This window comes from Eptatretus burgeri, chromosome 13 (genome assembly GCF_056783735.1).
Source record: "Eptatretus burgeri isolate ZD-2024b chromosome 13, Ebu_testis_v1, whole genome shotgun sequence".
NCBI classification, from domain to species: domain Eukaryota; kingdom Metazoa; phylum Chordata; class Myxini; order Myxiniformes; family Myxinidae; genus Eptatretus; species Eptatretus burgeri.
In genome coordinates this window covers 63,223,829-63,241,025 of record NC_140973.1, presented here as the reverse complement: position 1 = coordinate 63,241,025, position 17,197 = coordinate 63,223,829, and the positions used below count along the sequence as shown (strand labels likewise).

Sequence of the window (17,197 nt, the reverse complement as noted above, 5' to 3'; positions counted from 1 at the left end):
ATCTTTTATTGAAACCCCCCCATTGTTATGTTGTAGAACATATTTATTAAAATACTGAATACCCTTTTCTTGTAGGTATACTTGGACACAGAAATGATAATTTTCTTGAAGCCTTCTTGCAGTCATTTATGTATCAGAAATATATGAGAGATTAATATGATGACAGGTAATACTTTTGACTTTTTCTGCCTGCAGAGTCCATTGATCCTGGGCCATGGTTTAGTGTAAAATTTATAAGGTGTTAAGATGTACTGTAAATATGAGTGCGCCCCCGGCATGTCTGTCTAGCGCCGGCAATTTTATTTAAGTCGTCTGAGTGAGTGGGTTTGTTTAGTAAGTTACTCAGCCCTCAGGTTATTTATTTTGGGGACACGAATACCATGAATGTCACACTCAGGGATCCGTAGGTAAAACGTACTAGGGGAGAACTACACATGATGGCACACGAGAATTTGACGACTTGGGACGAGTCTGTAAAAAGGGGAGGGGGTAGTGTTACGGCTGTGGAAATTCGCAAACCACCATCCAGGTCCCTTAGGTGAGGTATCTCTTAAGTACATGTGTAGTTAGCCCCAAACCCATTGTTTAGAGGGAATAAATGTGATTCATTCGGGCTGCGATGCTTTGAGTCAGTCGTTTTTCTTTTTCTATCTTTTATTTCAAACAAAAACCAACAAGAGGCTCAGTGGCTTTTCGCGCCATTCTTCCTATCGTTAAATAGGATACCTCCCCATCTTCCTATCGTTAAATCAGTTTGTATTTCCATACTTACTATATGTATTCCTGTTCTTTGTGTTTTCATTATATAAACTACAGCAAAACCATTATTGATTTTAGCCTTATTAAATTCTTTTATTTGTTGTTTGCTAATCGTGCTTCCACAAATCTCATTATCGAGACCAAGTGGATAATATTCTTCCTTACGAGACTGATTTAATTCTTTCAGGTCTTTTATGTATATTTTAAATGACCAATTATACCCTAAATCATTCATATCATATCCCAAATGTTCTATTCTCATACAAACGATACACCCTTCTTTATAAAATTATATTTCAATTGGAACTGTGAATTCTGTATGATCTGGAGATAAAATCAACATTTCTTTATCTTTGGAATACACAGCCATTTTATTTAAGGATATATATTGTGATAAATCACTGAATCTCACCAAGTCATTTGCATCTGTAGGGCTTGGATAATAATTTAGTAATTTAAAACCATTTTTCATATTAATATTTTTTGCGATACTAAATTTCTGTCGTTCAGCCTGTGCCTTTTGTGTAATAATTTGATAAATCAATATCCAGTTCTTGGGATACACCAAAGGTAGAACCATCTTTTCCAACATGTCATTTATATTAGATTAAAAATAACATCATAAATTTTTATATTATTTTTGAGTTGAAATAACACATTCAGACATAATTGACACAGCACTTGGCATTTAATTATTAGACTTGAAATGTTTGATTAACATCATTTTGAAATAATTTAATGACTTCAACAGGTGGTGGAAGACCATAACTATCAAAATAATATTTAACCTGATTATTACAAATAAAACCCAATGATAACCGTTTCCATTATTCTCATATAAATTCATAATAATATTCTTTGTATATCTCGACGAGTTTGTTAATTCATCTCTCATACAAATAATCGCATTGTCAATTTTTAATTTCTTACAATATCTGGCAAGTTCTATATTTGATGTATTCTTTCTAAATTTTGAAACCACTCATCAATGCTCATATATTTATGAGAAAGATAAAAAACATTTCCCCTTTTAGTTAATTTTACACCGGTTTGTATGATTGAAGAAAGCATATCTCCAACTCACAATCTTGCTTTATCAGGGAGGCTTTCAAGTTTTTCAACAAGATCTATAATTACTCAACTTCCACTAATTTGTTTCTCCAATTCTTTGTTGCATCTTTCCAACTCTTTTTGAGCCTGCATTTGAGGGTTCCTTTCGTTGGCAGTTTTTACCGCTGCCGAAATACCGCCTGACAATGCTCCAGCCGCACTTAAGTCAGCAAATAAAGGAATTAGAAATGGGAGAAATCCTCCACTCGTCTCTCGTATTTAATATTTCTTCAACATTGGTTTTGACATTTTAATTTTAAGTGAGTCAGTGTCGTTCAAGATTTTCACCTGTTCTCTTGTGAGCAAAACATCAATTATTACTGCTACTTTTCTCTGAATTGTATTAATGTTAATCAAACAAGGCTTTTGATTTTCAATACAGGATGATAGTTTATTAAGATTGATTAGATTGACATATACCCCCAGTTGAAGCCTGCTGTTGGCTCAGTGGTTAGGGCGGCGGCTGGGGATCCAAGGGTCCTGAGTTCAAGCCTCGTTGCCTGCTGAATTACTTCACCAGGGGGTTGACTCAGCTTGCCTTCCTTCCGAGGTCGACAAAATGAGTACCAGCTTGCTGGGATGACCGAGTCATTCGAGTATCCTGCGTCGGAGTGGCGACCCGTCCAGGATTGTGCCCAATAGCCAAGGAAACTGCTTCGGCAGCACCGACGCTCTGTACACAGTATGGTTCCGATGGATGGATACCCCAGTTGGCACTTTACCACTCATTTATTTCTCAAAAAATTATGTGAGACTAATCACAACACCATCCATAAATGGTGAAATAACAAATGGTGCAGAGATAATGCACTTACCTTCAAGCTGTCAAGTCTTAGTTTGATTCCTGACCTGACTATAAACTGTCAGGTGTGTGTATGTGTATCACAGGGTCACAGGCAGGTGGTTGCATCACAAAGTGTGCTGCCAACCCTTGGATGGATGTCAAGCTGCGTGTCTCATCTGCAAGCATCAACTGGTTCTTAACGATTCCACATTGCCTTTCGATGAAGAGTGGGTAACTTATCGCCAGTATGCTGAACAAATTATTTCTCGAACCTACAGGGAGCACTACGTCAGGGGCATCATCGCTGAACAATGATGACAGCAAGAGAGAAGAAGAGGAGCAGGGTTTCCCAGTTGTGCAATTGACATTGCTGTGGAAGCCAAAGATCCTGTCGTGAGAATTCCATTTTCTCTTTGTGCCAATCAAATCACCAATTAAAATCAGCCGGTGGATATCTTGGAACTCACCGAATAGCGAAGAAGAATTTTGTCTCTCAAGGGACACTGGATACCATTGACCAGAGTCACAGGGGAAGGCTTAATGGCAGAGCTGAGCTATTCAGGGAGCTGAGGCATAAAACTGTACATGTGCTGAGGGTGGACAAGGAGCCCTATGTGCGAGGAATCTGAGGGGTGGAGTATCACCTGTGGTCAAGTGATTCTCATCATGCTTACAGGGGATTTTGTGCATTGCGTTCCTCCAAGCCCATCTCCTGGTGTACTGCAGAGAGAGCAGAGGGTGGTGGGCTCTTGAAGGAGGAGTCCGAAGTGAAGGCCCGCTGAGCCGGTTACTTTGAGTGGCTGCACCAGGCTGATCCACCAGCTGTCGAGTTGGATGTCAGGGGTGTTACTATCCCGATTGCTGACCCTCCAATCAACTGTGATCCGTCTTCGTTTGTGGAAACACAGGCTGCGGTGAGCCAGTTGAAATGGCATAAAGCTCCTGGGATCTGTGGCATCCTTGCTCAACTTCTCAAGGCTGGTGGAAATGCTGCACTCGTGTCGTTGCATGCAGTTTGTGCTCTGACTGGAACACAGGCATCATCCCAGCTGACTGGAAGAGGTCCTTGTTGTCCCTCTCTGGAAAAAGAAGGGTGATTGCCATGACAGCAACAACGACCAAAGGGGTGACACTGCTCTCATTGCTGGGCAAGGTCTTTGCTCGGATAATTCTTGATAGGATTCGCCACCATCTGCTTGAGCACCAGTGCCCAGGGCAGTCAGGCTTTACATCAAAGAGGTCAACGATTGACCGTATCCTTGCCCTTTGGGTCCCCATCGAACACAAACGAGAGTTTCTGCAGGGGCTGCTTGCAGCCTGTGTTGATCTCTGCAATGCATTTGATTCAGTGAATCGGGAAGCCCTCTTGAGGATTCTTAGTCTTTGTGGGGTGCCACCAAAACTGATAAATGTGATGTCTGAACTATACTGTAGAAACTGAGAGTGCTGTGAGATGTGGCAATACCATCTCCAACTTATTTCCAGTTGTTACTGGAGTTCATGTTACTGGAGTTACTGTTACTAGAAGGCAGCTGGAGTGTTACTGGAATTTGGGAATCTCAAGATCTCTGACCTTGATTTCACAGATGATGCAGTCATCTTTGCGGAAACTTTACATATCCTTTTGTGGGCCCTCGAGGTGTTGAATGAGGAGTCGGAGCCACTGGGATTATGGGTTTCCAGGGTCAAAACTAAGATCCAGGCTTTCAATGACATCTTGGATGCTGCTGTCCTGTCTGTGCCTGTTTGTGGTGAGAATGTTGAGGTCGTGGAGAGATTCACTTACCTTGGCAGTGATATTCATGTGTCTGCTGGCTGTGAGCCAGAGGTCAACAGACGTCTGGGTCGGGCCTGGGGAGTCATGGATTCACTGGATCATGGGGTGTGGCGCTGCCGGTACCTGTGCGGGAGGACGAAAGTCCGAGTCTTCAGGTCCTTGGTGCTTCCAGTCTTGCTCTATGGATGTGAGACCTGGACTCTGACCAGGGATCTGAGATGGAGGCTTAATTCCTTTGGTAGCAGGTCTCTTCGGAGAATCCTTGGCTATTGCTGGTCGGACTTTGTGTCCAATGAGCGGTTGCTGAGAGAGACTCAAATGAGATTTGTTACCTGCATGGTCCATGAGCATCAGCTGCAGCTGCATGGACATGTGACTCGTTTTCCTGACGCTGATCCTGCTCACCAGATTCTCTCAGCGAGGCAGCCTCATGAATGGATGAGGCCAATGGGCTGACCACGTGCCTCTTGCTTGCAGCAGGTTGATCAACATCTCAAGGAGATGGTGATGGGCCAGGCATCTGCCTGGGGGATGGCCAAACAAAGGCCCCTGGAGTACCGGTGGAAAGTGGACTGCTCTGACACATGCTCCCATACCTGACCTGACCTCAACCCCCAATAATCCTGGCATTGCCTTTGTGGTGAGGGTGGCTGGCTCTGTTTCCAAGGATCCTGAGTTTGAACCCCATCAGCTGCTGAATTAACACCAGGTGGGGCTGACTCAGCCTGTCATTCTTCTGAGGTTGGCAAAATGAGAACCAGTGTACTGGTAATAGGGGCACTGCATCAGTGGCATAACTCTGTCCCTAACCAATGATGCTACCAGCAGCCACAAGGCAGAGAGAGAGAGAGAGAGAGAGAGAGAGAGAGAGAGAGAGAGAGAGAGAGGAGAGAGGAGAGAGGAGAGAGGAGAGAGAGGAGAGAGAGAGAGAGAGAGAGAGAGAAGAGAGAAGAGAGAAGAGAGAAGAGAGAAGAGAGAAGAGAGAAGAGAGAAGAGAGAAGAGAGAAGACAGAAGAGAGAAGAGACAAGAGAGAAGAGAGAAGAGAGAAGAGAGAAGAGAGAAGAGACAAGAGAGAAGAGAGAAGAGAGAAGAGAGAAGAGAGAAGAGAGACCACAATACCAAAACACCAGTCTCTACAGAAGACATCATGATAACAACGTTCTTTGATGACAAACTTGTGTTTATTGTTCGATTTTACATATCATACACAAGGATATCATAAAATGCACCAGTTGGTTGTCAATAAAGGTTAAATTAGATCATCGCTTGTGAAAGTTGATTTCATTCACTGCAGAAATATACTTTTGGAACATATATTACATAGTTTACATCCACGTGCCCAACGAGTTCTGTGCACATTGCATTCCTGTGAGCAATGAAAACCAAACTAACATGAGAAATTGTCTTCCCTTGACTGAATAACAAAATCATCTCACGTTTAAAAGTTGTGGCAATCTTTCGTTTATCAGAACAGACCAAAACCTTTTGGTATTTAGATTCATTGGACAGCAATTCAGAAGTGTCTCCAGTAATCACCATGACTGAGCTGCTTGTGTTGGCAAAACAGATTCTTACAATCTAGGGACAGGATGGAGTGGTTTTTAATGGGTTTCCTGTTTTGTCATTGGTAGATATTACCTGCTTTTAGACTGTTTCAGCCAAGTCTTGGTTGAAAGCCAAGTTCATAATAAATGTTGAACTAAGTTCACCCCAACTAATGTGTCCATTTATAACAGAAAGGCCTGGCAATGCAGGACCCATTTCTTTAAAATAAATCTATTGGAATTGGTCTACATTAGGATAATCCTTGATATCACACATGTTCTACAATATGCATGTTTAAAAAAAAAAACCCAAGTGTGTGTGTGTGTGTGTGTGTGTGTGTGTGTGTGTGTGTGTGTGTGTGTGTGTGTGTGTGTGTGTGTGTGTGTGTGTGTGTGTGTGTGTGTGTCGTCGAGTGTTATCTCCACAATTCGGATTTCAGAAGGTGGAACGGAGTCCTCCCAGGACTCAAAGTATCCACCTTCGTTTCAGTGAAGGATCATGATTCAAGGTCTAAATTGTGAAGTTGTGCTGTTCTCGAGTTTTGTTCCGAGGGCTCTTTTCAGGATCGTCACTGAGCCCTGGAAGCCTCCAACTGCAGTTCATTTGCAGTCATATTCCCAGGGATGGTTTTTAAGATCTTCGTAAGGTTCTTTCTCATTCCCCTTGCTCCAGTTATCACTGATACAATGTTGGTGCTCTTCATCTTCCAGCATTTTTCACTTCATTCTTGAGGTCTTGATATTTGGTCATTTTCTTGATTTCTGTGTTATTTAGACCAAAATCACTTGGTACTGAAACCTCAAAGAGCAATGCCTTATTTTCCTTTTTGTATCTGAGTACTATGTCCGGTCTCTTCATGTGTGTTTTTGGATAAATACGTATTCTAGCTTCGTCACAGTCTGTTAAAGACACAGCTGCCCACTGATAAAAAGCAGTGTCAGCTGCTAAATTGCTAACCATAGCATCAGTCAGCCTACACTGGCAATTTTTGCAAAGCCAGCTACCTTACCCAGAAAAGAATCGATCCACGGATGCATTTCTGTCTCACTGGCTGTCATCAGCACGGAGTGGATTCCCCCCTCATTAGTTGAGTTAAAATGGCAAGCCGTCCTATGAGTGATGTGTGTGTGTGTGCGATTTCAGTGTGTCATTGGTGAAGCAGACCAAATATCATTATGCTATATTATAGGCAGGTGCAAACAAGCTTTCTGAGCCAGAAGCAAGTGAACAAATCACCTGCAAACTCGTTTTAAATACCAACATACTACCATATTTGAATTCAATAGATTTGCATTCTATTTGTATTCTTGGGATCATCAGCCAGTTTTCCCATGAAGGAACATGAATTTTTTTTTCTTTGCTTGTACCTAACACATAATAACTCAGATATTAAGGAATGCTAGCGAAACAAGCAGAAGTAAATTAATCTAAACGTTTCACATTGTTTATTTTTGACATCTGATGATTATAATCAGAGTTGGTAAGAACTACAGCTCTTGCAGAAGATTAATGAAACACCAATCGAAAGCTTGTCATAGGTACGGTACATGATTCATGATGATAACCCAAAAAGTGAGATGTGAAAAATACAAGGATACAATTACGAGTTCCACGGACAATTTCATCCTCAGGACGTGGAAACTCGCGTTTCCAGACATGTTATGAGTTTGAAATGTTTTAATTGCCTTGTGATGTGATAAAGCAATTGTTGTGCTCTTCAGCAAACACCGTTACCTTTGCAAACTTATGATAAAACCAATGGTTCATCCAGGTTTACCACTCTAGGTTATCAGACTAGTTCTTGTTAAGGCGATAACATGCCCGTGAGCTACAAAGACTTTCAATGGATAAGACGATTTCACAAAAGAAACACTGAGTGATACAATGTAAATCCTATGGAATGCCATATAACGATGTGTATAGGAATGTAATGGGAATACTTTACACAGAGTGTACATATATGGATATTATTAACGATTAACAATATACCAGACAAAATTCTGCTCCTTTCATTTTGTGTTATTTTTTGTCAATTTTTTTTTCTTTTCCCGAATCTCCGAAGGAGATATCGCTGAAGTAGCGGTTTGGTATGGACGTCCAGGGACCATGTGCTTGTGGTTTAGCGATGCAGGACATCTTGTGACCACCGAGAGGCGCGCATCCCACATTGCGCATCTCATTCACGTTATTTTGTGACGTCGTAGATCAGGTTTGTAGCTTCTGTCGCACGATTCCGTCCAAGCTGCAGTTAGCTGGGCCGTGCCGTTGTGCTGAGCTCACGACTGAGTCCAAACCTATCTCCGAGCTTCATGATGAGAGCAGCCATGTCTTCAGCCATGTCCTGAGATTTCTCATCCAAGAGCTCATATCGGAGGCTGGATATGTCTTGTTTGATGTCCTTTAGTTCACCTGTGGGTTTCGATATGAAAGCAACCATGTACAGATATCGAGTTTTTGTAATGATTTTATAACACCAAGTAGAAGATTTAAATGCCAAAAGGTTTGTTCATTAAATAAGGGGGCAACTATTTGTTATATATGCACTTGGGGTGTGGGGTTGAAGGTAAAATTGAGAACATTAAAATTGGAAAAAAAGAAGGAAAAGAAGGGGTGGGGAGGTGGAACCAGACAGATAATGGAGGGAATATATAGAGGAAGAGGTGGGTAGGGGATGTGAAGGGCATCTATGCCATTTACAGGGTAGGGGAGGGGGTGAGAAGAAGGAGTTCAATCATTCTTACATTTATGGTGTCCATAATAAATATCTGGCCCCTTAATTCACTTGAATTCACTATAAAGAAAAACGATTTTGAAATTCTGGTGTCATCTCGGCCATACACATAGAGGGCCTTAAAATGTCATCGTAATTCCACAGGATTGTCAAATTCATTTCAGAATCTCCATAAATCCTTGTAACTTAACAACCAGGGAAAAGAAACACATCGCAATTAACCATTGCTCATCCTTTATTAAGCTTAATGACCATGTGCAACAACATCATTGATCAAGTGTCACCATATGCATGAGAATAGCACCAACCTTCATTCACTTCATCATTCTCTTTGTCAAACTGTGCTTTCAGGACGTATCTCTTGATCAGACGTCTCATTATTTTCTTTTGGGGGGGGGGGAGGGTTGAGGCAAAATGGATGAGGTGTAAGTGTTAGGTTAGTTGTAAACAATGAGTCATACATTATAAATCTGTTTATCAGTGATATATAGTGGTGTAGTGCCAAATTTTAACATACTGGAGCCTTGCGAAAATGTCAGCAGTGACGTCATCGCCAGAATGACTGTAACATCAAGGTTTAACAATTGAGTACTCAAATGTGTGAAAGGTGAAATACACACATTTTACCATAATAAACAAAAGCTTAGCACTCACACCGACTTAATCTCACAATTTCGAATCTATTTTAAAGAAAAAATCAGATGAGGTTGTCAAACCACTGTTTTTCGACAAAACAATGTATTTTAAGAAATAAAGAGAAGTTTTTGAATTTTTTTATTTTGTACCATGTGGTAAGGGCTGGCAGAATGGCAAAGAGCATGTTCAGCTCTCAGCTCTCTTGTCTTGGTTTGAATCCTGACCCAGCTCCATGATAAACTGTCATCGCAGTCTCTCACAGGCTGAGTGATTCATCAATGTGTCTGTGTGCCCTCCTCATATGGATGTTAAACTGGGAGTCCAGTCTGCTGACATTAGTTATTTTGTTGCCTTTCACATTAGTTGGTGTCTTTCTTGGAATTGACAAAAGAAGATAAAGCTTTTGGGGCCGGATAAACATCCGAGAGTATTAAAGGAGATGGCAGAGCAGATATGTATGATGTTAACATAACGTCATGCTTACCTGCTCTGCCAACATGAGTCTGCCGTTGATGTGTTATGTTATATGCCGACCTTTACTCATATAACATGATAGCCATCGTTCACAAGAACACTAACAGCCACATCACCGATCCACCCAGACTTCAACAAGTTGTCAGCATCAAAACTTTTCCAAGCCTTCATGTCTTCCAGGGTGTAAATACTTTTAGTAAACATAAGATGATTCACTTAATTTGGATTTAAAATGGTTGCCAAGTTTATTGCACTTCTGCACCTTGCTGTATTCGGCAATTAATATGTGTCTATGTTGCTTATAGCATGTATTTTGTTATAATATCGCTCCCTCGACGAAGTGTTCAACGTATCGACATATCTAAGCTTCAGGCCAAGCTTTCTCCCTGATTATTTTGCCATGAAAGCACAAAAAGCATAATAACTCAACTGATCTGAACGTGTTTTTTTTTTGTATTTTGTTAAACTGTTGTGGAGCTAAACTCCGCCTCGGATGGATTGAAGTGCCGGAGCAGCACTGGTGCGCTCCGGCACCACTACACTCCTGGTGATATCCAATGTGTTTGTCTATAAAGGTCAACCAATTCACATGTACAAGTGAAATATATCACACCAATGTTGAGTGAATTACTTCACTGTAAAGTATTATCTATCGTATATCTTATAGAATTGGTTGACCTTCGTATTTGAAGAAGGCCATTCACATGTAACATGCAAACTACCTGGTCAATTTGTTTATAGTGTAGAAACTGCTTCCCAGACAGAAACCAGATAACAAGCGGCGTAACCAGGTCTGAAGAGATGCCCGAGAAGACCAAAGCACTTCCTACCTGTAATTTGTTTAATGTGCCGGCGATAACTCGCCTACTCTTCACGAAGGACACCATGTGATATTTGACATCTACCAACCTGTGGCAGACGTGATGATCAGTTTAATGTCCATCCAACAGATGGTGCACAAAAGGGAGGGCAGAGGAGTTGGTGTGATGGGTGATAAAGGCAAAATATTGTCGTGCATTCGGAGGGAGGGAAGTGAACGAGAATGTGTAGGGAAAGGGGTGTGGGAACACCAGGGAAGATGGCATAAATTCAGTCATTTTCTCTACGTATTATGTCAATTGCTCTCAGGATTCAAAACATCGCTCGGTCAGCAGCTGCATCTCATGTGCATACTTACCTGGTAGCGTGTTGGTTGATGGCTGATGCTGTTAATACTTCGATTTTCTACACTTCTCATACTGACCTGGCTGGTTTGATCCTATGGTTCAAAAAAAAAATCTTAATTAGGAACATGCCTCCGTGACAGGTGATGATTCCTGATAGCTCCATAAACCTATGTGTATTCACGTACCCCTGATTAAAAACAAACAAAAAAAATTGGAACGGTTTGCTGGAATTCCATAAGATAAGTGTTTAAATTCAATTTTCTGCTATCCTTCTCATATACCTGTCTGATGTTTTAAGGGCTGTCAATAATATGGTTCAAACATAGTTATAGCTAACGTAGTGAGCTTCATACTCAACGCGTGCACATGAGAGAATAGGAAACAACAACAACAACAACAACAACAACAACTCAATACCCTGACAATTTGGATTCAGTGTCGTCGGCTATGACCCTTTTGCTTCTGGTTTTTGTCATGGGGAATGATGCGTACCAGGAGATAAAGGCATCGTCGGAGACATGAAAGACCCAAATATCAGGCATGGTGTATATTTCCTCCACTGATTTTAATAACCATATCTCCCGCATCATCAAAAAATAATTTTTAATTGTGATTTCCATTATTTGATCACTGATCCCGAATCCAGGCCGAAGTAACCGGAACTTGCAGCATCGAATGTAAAGGCCCTGTCACACCTTGACGATTTAGCCAGCGTATCCCTGAGTATGAAAAATTTGGCTAAAACGCTGGCACACGTCGAATACGTTATGGGTAAGTTTGTATACGTTAAGAGCACGCTGGCATACGTCGTAGTATGCAGGAAAAAAGTCGTAGTACGTTGGCATACGTCGTAGTACGCCGAGCTGTTAGACAAATTTTCCATGCTTGAAATTTTTCGACGTATGCCAGCGTATGACTCACACGTTCCGCATAACGCTGGGCATAAGTTGTAGGCACGTTACGCGATCGTTGACACACGTCAACACACGTTACTTGTACATTACTCATAAGTCGAAACACGTCAATGTAATGGTTAGCGTCAGTGTTCCAGACTCCCTGATTTTTTTTTCTTTGGTATGACGGTGATGTTGACACTTCGATTTCTAGTGCGGTTATAATATAATATAATTAATAGGCTTCCGCTCAACGATTTAAATCATAACCACAATAGAAATCGAAGTGTCAACATCACCGTCATACCGAAGAAAAAAAACGAAAAAAAAAAAAAACAGGGAGTCTGGAACACTGACGCCAACCATTACCTCAACGTGTTTCGACTTATGAGTAACGTACAAGTAACGTGTGTCGACGTGTGTCAACGATCGCGTAACATGCCCAAAACTTATGCCCAGCGTATGCGGAACGTGTGTCATACGCCAGCATACTACGACGTATGCCAGCGTGCTCTTAACATATACAAAACTTACCCATAACGTATTCGACGTGTGCCAGCTTGGTTCGGCAAATTTTTAATACGTCGGCATACGCTGGCGAAAACGTCAAGGTGTGACAGCGGCTTCACACGTCGATGTCTAGTGCGGTTATGATTTGAATCGTCGAGCCACAGCCTATTAATAGCCTACGCCACGTGATCGTCGGCGATACGCTGCTGCGCTATGCATAAGTTAGCCTATCGTTGGGCATAGGTTGTGAACGCTGACAACACGCTCAGCATTCGTTGGTATAAGTTATCTATATGTGATTGAAACGTTCTGTGTACGTTACTAATACGTTATGCATACATCCAACACGTTATTATCCGCCCAAAACTTAAAAAAAAACATCAATAGTTCAGCGTACACCAGCGTTTTACATACATTTTGATACGTTGCCATACGCTGGCTAAAACATCAAGGTGTGAGAGCCCCTTAAGAAGAATTATACGTTCGCTTCTAGGCTTTGCCTATTCCATATTAATCATTTATACCTTTGAGATAGATTCCATTTCAGGCACAGAATTCACTGCTCTTTCACTGCTGGCTCTCTTGCAGACCCGAAGAATTTTTGGGCCAATGCCTAGTAGGCAGTAGGCTATGGACTTTGGACTTGGCACCAAATTGAATGGCACAGGAAGTGTACGGCCCTCCTCAAAGTAGGAGATCCAGAGTTTGGCACGTGCAAACTTCCACTCAACATCAGCATCATCCTGTACGGCAATGGCACAGAGCAATATAATTAAGCAACCATCTTTGATGTATTTTTTTTTTTAAATACCGGAGGTTGAGGTTCATGGAGGAGCTAAGGTTGTTTTGCCTTGGTAGGAAACTGCACAATACAATGAGATAATGCAAAGGCAGCAACATTAATTTATCAAAGAGTGTCATGGATACTCACAAAGAAGTCATTTCCATTCTCGTAGTCACGTAGGCCAATGATCGAATGATTATTAGCTCAATAAAAATGGCCATTAGCGTGAAGGGTTCGGACCGGTTACACATTAGCACTGAGAAATGCATCTAATCAGCACCAAATGGCAAAGAAACCACATTATGTGGGGGGATTTGTTTCTCATCAATTATCTCTGCACCACCGATCGTTTTCACTCCTGAAGTCTGAATAGAGTATTGAGAAGCCTCGTGAAAATGGTTCTAACCTAATGGACCATAAGGTTTATTTACTCCCAGAATGATTGGGTACACCATGCCAAACAAAGCATTAAGACAATTGCCTGTAGGTCACAAGATGCTCAGCTCAACGTGTGCCCAACAGGTGTGCCCATTCCGTGTGAAAAACTCCAGGCTGGAGCGATCTACAAGCATCAGGTGACAAGGTGTGCAGGTACGAAGTGTTTACAGGACGTCAAGCTTCTATATTGTTTCACTAATATTACCATAAGGTTTTGCTTTTAATGTAATGGCCGTGAAAGTGTTGCTGTATTGTAAATTCCAGAATGTTATCATATTACAGGATGGGGGAGTGGGTGATGAAATGAAATATAATGGTGAAGCAAGTGAAAAGAGGATTCCAAATAGAAAGAGAGGGTGGAGGAGTTGAGAAGGATTTGAGGGTGGGGTGGGTGGAGTGCAGGAGAGAGATGAAAGGTTGTATGGGGAACACGAGGTGACAAGAGAGATTGGATTTCCTTCATCTTTTTGGACGTAATATGAAGATATAAAGGTTGTTTACTGAGCCCCTGCACCCCTTAATCTGATTGTCCATTACCAATTGTGAATGGATGTGGCAGGTCCATTGAGGTTTTCTTTGGTGCTATGGTTCCGAGATCCCAATTTACTTTGTGAATGACATTCCCTTTGCCATGAAGGTCGGCTTGATCACCTTATTCATCAGGTCCATCCTTTCAGCAAAGGACTACTCCTGTACAATCCCTACACGGTATTTCCTCACGAGAGGGAGAAGGTATTATGTTTTCTGATTGCTGTACACAGAAACCACTATTAGTATGACATGGGTGTATTAAACAGTTTTGTTGCACTACACAGATTTACCAAGAATAAAAGAATGCCAAGAGTATTTCAGCCTGAGTGTTGGAGCACAAAAGATGAAATGTCCTGCCAGTTACAATCAATAATCTCTCGAGAGTGGTTTGAATGATCGCAGTGACAAAACACTGAGTTCAATAGAAGATGTCAAACTCCCGCAAACAAAATGTGCAAAAGAGGGAGAGAGGGAGGCAAGCAGGTGGTGCTGTGATGTGATATGAAGTTGATATTTAGTGGTGGTGATATGAAGTTGATAATTAGTGGTGGTGATATGAAGATGATATTTAGAGGTGATGTGATATGAAGATGATATATAGTGGTGGTGATGTGATATGAAGATGATATTTAGAGGTGATGTGATATGAAGATGATATTTAGAGGTGATGTGATATGAAGATGATATTTAGAGGTGATGTGATATGAAGATGATATTTAGAGGTGATGTGATATGAAGATTATATTTAGAGGTGATGTGATATGAAGATGATATTTAGAGTTGATGTGATATGAAGATGATATTTAGAGGTGATGTGATATGAAGATGATATTTAGAGGTGATGTGATATGAAGATGATATTTAGAGGTGATGTGATATGAAGATGATATTGAGAGGTGATGTGATATGAAGATGATATTTAGAGGTGATGTGACATGAAGATTATATTTAGAGGTGATGTAATATGAAGATGATATTTAGAGGTGATGTGATATGAAGATGATATTTAGAGGTGATGTGATATGAAGATGATATTTAGAGTTGATGTGATATGAAGATGATATTTAGAGGTGATGTGATATGAAGATGATATTGAGAGGTGATGTGATATGAAGATGATATTGAGAGGTGATGTGATATGAAGATGATATTTAGAGGTGATGTGATATGAAGATGATATTTCAAGGTGATGTGATATGAAGATGATATTTAGAGGTGATGTGATATGAAGATTATATTTAGAGGTGATGTGATATGAAGATGATATTTAGAGTTGATGTGATATGAAGATGATATTTAGAGGTGATGTGATATGAAGATGATATTTAGAGGTGATGTGATATGAAGATGATATTGAGAGGTGATGTGATATGAAGATGATATTGAGAGGTGATGTGATATGAAGATGATATTTAGAGGTGATGTGATATGAAGATGATATTTCGAGGTGATGTGATATGAAGATGATATTTAGAGGTGATGTGATATGAAGATGATATTTAGAGTTGATGTGATATGAAGATGATATTTAGAGTTGATGTGATATGAAGATGATATTTAGAGGTGATGTGATATGAAGATGATATTTCGAGGTGGTGATTTGATGTTCATACATGTAAATATATCAGGAATGTTTTAATACTATGTTTCTCCATTATCTCAGGATAATCCTCCAAATGCATATTTCTGAGGGGTGTTTAAAATGTTTCATAAACATAATACTCAACAACATGTTTTCTTCAAAAATAGTAAAATGATGTTGCAAATTCTTTATATATGACTGTTAGGTGGCATGATTGTTCAGTTTGATGTTAAAGCCAATGGTTGTATATTGATGATTTGACATGGGATGAATTGTTTATTATATACAACTCAAATATTTGTTGAGGTGAGATGTTTGTTCTCAAGGTCGAGTTGAGTAAAAATGGGAGGGGTTATCATGTTACGAATTTGGAAGCCATGAACACACAACAGTCAGAGTCCCTATAGATCAGTTATATCGGTAAGTATGTGTTTCTAGTTAGGGTACCGTCCCTAGTCTAATGGGAATTAAATGTTCGTGCGCTGTGGAGTTATTTTGATAGTCAGGGTTTTCTTTTACATTTTTACATCAACAAAGCCAACAACAACACGCCTTCACCTTGCTTCCTCAACCAGACGCCATAGCACCCGCGGTGAGCGGAGTTCAAGGCAGAACCGAGCGGCGGCTCTCACCCAATCGGGGTGATGCGAGCGAAGTTGCCGTCCTTCAACCAATGGGACTCCTCCACTGTGTGAGGGGTGGTCCGCGTGATGTCACCACGCCCCCGGACCAATCAACGGACTTGGCGCCTGTTTTGGCCAGTGACAGAGGCAACGAGCGCATTTGCGCGCCAAAACCATCCAGTGAGGGAGAGCGGGTAACGAGGAGGCGTCCCCTCCCCCCCTGGACAAGAAGGGGATATAGTTTTGGTGCGATCAAACCGACCAGAGAGAGTGTGCTGAGACCTGACGGTGCGCGAGCGAGGTTGCGATCAGTCCAGCGCAGTTTTTGGGCCAGAGTGTGTTGAGGTCCAGTGGAGGCTGAGTCAAGGTCACGTCGCCTGGTCGTCTCGTCTGGCCTGCTGGCGTTCTGTCTGATCCACCTTAGTGCCGGCTGGCGTCCATCATTGCATTGTGTTGCGGGTTCGAGTCCCGCCGATCTGGATAATCGAAAACCGCACGAGGCGGGGAGGTGCGAGACATGTTCTCCCCTTCGGCTCACCTTCCCTCCCGAGCTGAAGGGCCGAATAAAGGCCGTGGCCATCTTTTCTTTTGGGTGTGTGTCCGTGAGCCCAGTCCATAAGTAGCAATTGTCTAAGTGCTTTTTGTTGTATATTCTTTGCCTTGCTTTAGTCGTGATAACTCTGCTCTTTGTGTGTTTCCTCCCCCCCTCCCCCACCATTATAAATAAATCCCCTGTTCAATGTTTCAGCTCGTTTCTGTGTTTCTTTCATTGGTTTAGCAGAGTGCCTGTTGGGAAATTGGGAAGCGGCAAATTGGGCATTTGGACCGACTGACCTCGGTAACCATCCGCTCT

At 41.5% G+C, this 17,197-nt stretch overlaps 1 protein-coding gene across 2 annotated transcripts in view; it reads right to left on the bottom strand.

Moving 5' to 3' along the window:
* Positions 1 to 5,590: 5,590 nt before the first annotated feature.
* Positions 5,591 to 17,197, bottom strand: part of LOC147014638 (short transient receptor potential channel 7-like) — a 110,652-nt gene continuing 99,045 nt past the window's right edge. For both annotated transcript variants that reach the window (XM_085852765.1, XM_085852764.1), the window contains exons 10-13: positions 12,911 to 13,129; positions 10,995 to 11,075; positions 9,016 to 9,091; positions 5,591 to 8,385 (exon numbers count right to left, since the gene is read on the bottom strand). In XM_085852765.1, coding sequence (XP_085708891.1) covers positions 8,225 to 8,385; positions 9,016 to 9,091; positions 10,995 to 11,075; positions 12,911 to 13,129 — 537 coding nt within the window. In that variant the 3' untranslated portion in view covers positions 5,591 to 8,224. The remainder of the gene's footprint in view (positions 8,386 to 9,015; positions 9,092 to 10,994; positions 11,076 to 12,910; positions 13,130 to 17,197) is intronic.